The sequence below is a fragment of the Xiphophorus hellerii genome, chromosome 18 (assembly GCF_003331165.1).
Source record: "Xiphophorus hellerii strain 12219 chromosome 18, Xiphophorus_hellerii-4.1, whole genome shotgun sequence".
NCBI classification, from domain to species: Eukaryota; Metazoa; Chordata; class Actinopteri; order Cyprinodontiformes; family Poeciliidae; genus Xiphophorus; species Xiphophorus hellerii.
In genome coordinates this window covers 26,019,368-26,026,225 of record NC_045689.1, presented here as the reverse complement: position 1 = coordinate 26,026,225, position 6,858 = coordinate 26,019,368, and the positions used below count along the sequence as shown (strand labels likewise).

The 6,858-nt window shown below is 37.8% G+C and overlaps 1 protein-coding gene across 9 annotated transcripts in view; it reads right to left on the bottom strand.

Moving 5' to 3' along the window:
• Nucleotides 1–440: 440 nt before the first annotated feature.
• Nucleotides 441–6,858, bottom strand: part of LOC116707728 (muscleblind-like protein 1) — a 77,361-nt gene continuing 70,943 nt past the window's right edge. For all 9 annotated transcript variants that reach the window (XM_032545225.1, XM_032545231.1, XM_032545234.1 and 6 more), the window contains one exon: nucleotides 441–5,511. Coding sequence is in view for 1 of the 9 variants with exons in the window: in XM_032545232.1 (XP_032401123.1) it covers nucleotides 5,468–5,511 (44 nt within the window). In the remaining 8 variants the exon portion in view is untranslated. The remainder of the gene's footprint in view (nucleotides 5,512–6,858) is intronic.

Sequence of the window (6,858 nt, the reverse complement as noted above, 5' to 3'; positions counted from 1 at the left end):
CAAAAGAAACAGAAATTGTTCTTTTATTTACAGAATCAGACGAATAAGATTGTGGAAAGCAGTGTCTAAAGTAGCATATTAAGTGCACATAGTGTACAAATACTGTAAAGTTTTAAATTTACAAATTGTGATATGTGAATATGCAGTTTTCTAAGCAAACATTTCTTTAAATCAATCGGTGTTTTAGTTTGAATCTACATAGTTTTTTTCAACTTTACTGGATTTTTACACATTCAATTTGAGGTCAGAAAAGAATATAACTTAAACAAGCTTTTTAAAATGCATAAATGCATGAAACTCTACTTGATTACGTGGTTAATGTACTAAATGTAAAATTTTCCGCCAAAATACAAAAAGACAAAAACATGTTACAATTAAATGTCAATTTAATTACGAATTGCTGCGAACCAAGTAGATGAAATAACTCCAAAACAATCTGCATCAGTTGTAAATTTTATTACATTTTTCAAATTCATAACAGCAAGAATACATAGCAATACAGGCCCCATGAAAACAAACAAACAAAACAAAACAAAAATGAAACTTTTTCTCATAACACCACACAACTTGTAAAGTTGAAACGTCACTCCAAAGGTTCTATTAAATACTCTACACGTCTTCTTGATTTAGTGCATGATGTCGCCGTCAGTAAAACAGAGGCGCTTTTCTGTCAACTCCAAAAAACAAAACAAATACCGCGCCCCACCCGTCTGCGAGCTCCTTCCTTATTTCGTTCTGATGATTGAAGTTTTATGGCTTAAGTCTGTTGCAATCTATGCACATCGTTCCCTGTGAGCGCCTTTCCCAAACGAGGCGGCCAGCATGCAAACGCAACGCATTCTTCCAAGGGGCCTGGAACAGTAAAACAAGCAGAAACAAAGTGCGGCAGAGGACAGGATACATCATCTTAGCACTACGAGCAGAAAAAGCAAACATACAAATCATAAAAAGAAAAACTAAACAAACAAACAAAAAAACCTTCAGTTTTACACTACATCATAAATATAAGAAGAGTGTGCTTGTAGAAGAGGAAGGATAACGTGAATGTTCAGAGCAAAAATTTAATATTCAAACAGAAATCTTTGGGGGGGTTTTTTGATCCAAGGACGAACACGCACATTGAAACGATAAGGACTCCATTTGCAATAATTATAAGGTATTTGGAATAAAATGTACGTACAAGGCGGTTTCTTTAGGACTCTGACGTCGCCCTGACATTTCTGTTCAATCCGTTCCATCGACCACAAGCACAGCTGACACAAACGGAAACATAAATGACTCTTATAGCTACGGTGTTTGTGTTGCATGTATTTTATCTCCCCAAGTGGTGAAAAGTTAGTGAGTATAGCCTCTGAAAACCTTTTTTTTAAAATAAAACCACTACTCTATGTTTTTGTATTTTATATATATATATATATTTTTTACTCCATTACATTGATAGGATATTGTATACTGTAAATACATCTTTCTGTGTAAATGAGTTCTTATTCAGTATTAGTGTGTTGTGAAGGTTATCATCTTTTTTTTCTTCTCCGTCACTGTATTATATGTATTTCCGTTGACATGCATTTCACTCGTGAGTAAAGGTAAAACAGACAGAACATGTTGTGGTAGGTGGGGCCTGGGGGCGGGAGGTGAGGGGGGCGGTCATGGCGCAGACCCGTCGATACAGACAAGGTTAAGGGAAACCAGACGAACCCCCTCACCCCACTCCTGACCCCCGTCAGGCTCTTATGTGGCAGGATGGCCGTGGACGCCTCCTTCCAGAAGTTTTACCGGGCAAACTACAAGCTGCTGACAAAAAAAGAGGGAGCAACAATTGGCCTTTTATTTTTTATAATTATCATCATCAAGGTTTCCCCCAGAAAACATGCTAAGCCTGGTGGTTGGGTCGCTTGGCAGTCATTCATCCCGCCGCCTGTCGTGTTTTTGAGTTAAAAAATGTTTAAAGTTTGCAGGAAATCGGAAAATATCACTTGATAGTTGTAGTTGGTGTACAGATATTAATCTTCCAATTGTCCAATAACACATAAAATCTTTAAAAAATGCAAACATTTATAAAAACTTAAATAGATAAGCAATGCTAGCAATGCTAAGCCTGGTGGGGGCACAAGTAAAGCCTGGTGGCCCGCCAGGCTTTTAATACACTGGGGGAAACCCTGATTATTATCATTCCGAAAAGAGGCAGGAGAGTGAGAACTCAGGGCCCTCTAAATGCAAGCAATTTTTGTTCAGCCTTTCAAAAAGAATAATTTTCTTTTGTTGTTTTTTTTTTGTTGTCCTAGCAAAATTCCCTGTCATCGTTTTTCTTTTTTATTCAAAATAAGATCTCAATATACACGATACTCTCTATTTTCATTTGTTTTTTTTTTACTATGTACAGAAGTGCAAAAAAGTCGACCTTTATTACCTCTTTATTCCCCTCACCCTGTCCTCCTCGTCTCCCCACCCCCCCGTTGTTTGCGGTTGGCGAAGCTGGAGGCGAGCGCGTCGGACCGCCGCTCGCCAAGTTCACCTTCACCCCGCCGGCAACGCCTGTAAAAGTGATTAAATATGCAGCTTGTTTCCCAACATGGCCCAATTTCCAGGGAGAGTAGAAATATTTAAACAGTTAATATTTGAAATGGATAGAAAATAACATCTTTACTCTAAACATCTATGAACTAGACTTTTCGATAACATCTTTTTTTTTCTTCTTCTTTTTTGTTTTTTACGCTTATAGGACTAGGTACAAACCTTACAATTGTTAAAATATTAGTCAGTTATTGACGAACGTTGCCACAGCGACAACTCAGCCTCTTGTCTCTATTGTGTCAACACTGTTAGGTACTCATATAAAACATCTTTGTTCAAAGAACAAACACAAAAAAAGACTAGAGAAATGAACAAACAAATGCATACGCTTCAACAATATACGTAACGTAGAAAATATTGAGCTTACAATCGTAACTGTACCAAAAAAAAAGACATTACGTGGAATTTTCAGGAAAACTGGATGGGAGGACACACGCAGAAACGCCCACACACACGCCGTACCTAAGATACTCATTATTATAAAGATAAATATCATCCGCAAAACTAAAAAATAAGAACTAATAAAGTACTTTCCAAACAAAATGAACACTCCTTGTCTAAGAAGGAAGGAGGGGGTTGGGAAAACACGAACATGACAGCCACGTAGTGTTCTGTGTGTGTTGCATTATGGCATGGATTAGGCAGCTGCATGGTTCAAAATGGCGTGTTGCATTGTGCTGACCCGTTGGTACATTCTAAGGCTTTGGATGAGTAATACAATCAGGTTCCATTTTCTTGCCGCCTTTAAGCTGTCCTTGTCCGTCAATTAACTATGCCTGAAGAACACCCAAACCACAAGAAAAACAAAACAAACAAAAAGCCGTTCCAGAGATCTACTCTAAACACCCGAACCTTCTTTGGGCTGGGCGTCCTTATGGAGTCAGCCCCTCTAGTCTACTCATTACAACAGTGACACAAAAAGACTTTGGCTGACTATCTGAAAGACAGTTCCCAGGTATTAAACAAATGCTCTTAAATATGTCGGACCATATATATATATACACGCACGCACTACACCGACTTTTCTTCGACGACCTGTCTTGGAATACGCATAACCATGTATAAGAAAAACAAATTATGTTTTTTTTTTCTTTTTAACGAAAACAAACATCATCACACCAGCAGACTCTTCTTTACAGATTTCCGTTTGGCCTCACAGCAGTTATTTCATTGTTTTCGTCTTTATCCCAGAGAGAGATTCTACAGGCCTACATGCAACTTGCGCTACCTTGAAAAAGTATTATTACTATTACTATTTAACGGAACTTTTTCACATTTTGCTACACGACAACCACAAAACTTCAGAGTGCTTAAATGAAATTTGCTCTGTCATGGACCAACACAAAGTAGCGCAGAAAAATTGGGCGTGTGTGTGTGTGTGTGTGAAGTCCAACCTTTGATGACCTCAAGACTTTCCAGTGGCTTTCAGAAAGTCACCTGCTTGCAAAATGTTGTATGAAGTGTCGGTGGCAGAACACCGACACTTCATACAACCCTGGACACACCGTCCCGACGATGAGACGTTATGCAGGCGGCACTTGGGGGGGAGGGAGGCTTTTCGCTAGCGGAACAGAAAGGCTGATCGGAGGTCATGAGAAAACGGATGAAAGTAAACATAGAAAATCACAGAGAGCGACTCAATTCGTGCGTTGCAACGCCTTACATCTAAATCTAACTGAGAACATGAGGTTATTTCACAGCTGTGCCATTTTATAGCTAAGAATTGTCAAAAGGTTTCAGTCTTTAGATGTGCAACAAAACAACTGCAGCTCTCCTGGCAGCAAAAAGTGGTGCCACAAAGTAGATCATTAGTGAAAAAAGAAATTATGCGCTACTTTGTGTTGGTCTGCCACAAAAGATGAACAAGCGATACATTTAAGTTTGTAGTTGCAGAGTGAAAAAATGTGAAAAAGGTGGTATGAATACTTTTGCAAAGCACATGCTGGCACAGAAAGACAGATCGTTGCAGGTTCAACCATCGCATTTCTAAACAGCTGACAGATATCAAAGAATATAGTAAAAAAAAAAAAAAAAAAAGTAAAAAGGTTTCAATCAGTAGAATATCCGGGGTGCAATAATCAGCGGTGCTTAACGGGAATTACAGGTAATGACAGGTCATGTGGTTGGACACAACATGGTGTCCTGAAAAAAGCAAAACTCTAAATCAGACACATATGAATTAAAGGGAATTGTTGAATTTAAAACTTTGTAACACTGCTTGAATACAATTCCTGTATATTTTGAGATGCATGGCACTTTACAGGGATTCCTGTAAGGTTAAAGACGTGTGCTTAAGAGATAAAAAGGTAGGCTACAAAGGTTTGAAAGACACATCACAGACATTCAGTTGCTTCCTTGCTCGGGCAAATTCCCTCATCACTGTTAGAAGAACAGAACCAGGTAAGAACAACAACAACAAAAAAAAACAAAAGAAAAAAAATTATTGTGCATGCATATGTGGTTCAGTCAGATTATCTGTTCCTTTACCTTAACTGAGATACAAGGTACATCTTGGTGTAAACAAGTGAACATATTGACATTCGAAAAACCAATAAACAAACAAGACAACGCAAGACGTGATTCTTGGTCAGCGGACGTACCGATTCAGTCCCGATGACTGCTCCCCCCACATGAACCTTGTGTTGACATTCAAAATGTGTCTGGTGAATAAAGGTTAGTCGCCTCTGCAAAACGAGAGGCAAGTCTTGAAATACAAATGACGCTCTTCTAATTCTTCTTCTTCGCTCTTTTGTTTTTGTCTGTCGTCGTGTGAAACTGTGCATGAACGTCACATGAGAACCTCTCTAGCAAGTTGTTCCTTCTACACTAACATGCAGGTTGTGTTCCGAACCGGAACCTCGGCTCTCGCTGTTACTTGTATGAAGGTTGACCGTTAATCTTGGATTTGACACCAGCACGCTCCATCTCCACTTCCATCTGGACAGGTTCAAAGAAAAAAACACAGACATTTTGCGTAGTATTACTCTTCTTGTTATTATGTATTACTGTACTTTTTGAAGTTCTGCCTTTTTGAGGTGTGAACACTTTAACAGTCTCCATCTCTAATCCAGTCAAAGTAAATTCCCACCCCCACACGTAACATGTTCAGATCTTAAAAACATGAGAAAAATATTATCTTAGCTATGCCAACACTGCATAACCCAAGATATTACAGTCTTTGTCATATGAATAATCCGATTTTTTCTTCAAAACTTAGAAAGTTCATACTTATTCATTAATTCATGAATAAATGTAGCTGTAAATGCCGACTGTCAGACGTGTTTCAGCATGTTAGCATTTTTTTCCCCCTCCAAGCATTAATTACATGTTTGTAATAACTTTGAGAGCTAGATTCACTTGTGTTCCCCAAGTCTGTGCTTGATTGGTGGTTCAAACACCGACAGCTGCTCAGAGATGAGTGATTAAGGAGTTCATGTTTGAAAATGATAGATTGATCTGTTGCTGTGGACAGTAACAGCAAGAGTTTCTCTTGCTTTATTTTGTCAAGGCTTGAGAGAACCATAACAGCTCCTGCTAACGTGAAGGCCATTATCATTTTGAAACTAGTGTTTTAGACTTTACTCATTTAAATCAACCCCTTAATTTGACTAACGTTCTCTGTTCTCCAAAACATTTGATGCACAATTCCATTCTAATTAATTCCCATCATTTCTTTTTTCATCCCATCATCTTTTCGTCTTAATTGAAGTTTTGATTATCTTTTGTTGATTCCAAATAAATCTTAAATCCCGAGATTCCTAAAATTGCGTGATTATTCCTTTCGTGTGACAGAAGGAGCTGAGAAGATCAGAAGATCTTTGAGGGCTTTATTTCTACAGATCAAAGTAATTAAATGTAGATTAACGCTGTTTAATTATAAACAATATAAGTCTGGACACAATACAGCGATCATTTTTTATAAGAAGAAAATTTGTTTTTACAGTAATAAAAAAACTTCCCTTTTTGTGAATCCCACACTGTTTAATTTCAAGTAAACAAAAACACAACATCAGACAAATTTACACAACATAACAAAAATGAGTGCAATATTTTGCTAACTTTAAAAAAAAAAAAAACGTTTTCTATAAATTTAAGGTCTGGAAGAAGTTTGATTGAAACCTGCTCTCTATAGAGAAGAATATTTATATTTTTGAACAGTATCCTGCTAAAAGACCCGATCATAATCACTTTTCCTGACAAGTGGCACCATGTAGTAGTTTATTATTTCAAATTTGAGGTTTCACAAAGTTCCCAGAGCTTATAGAAGAGAAGCAGGCCGACTGC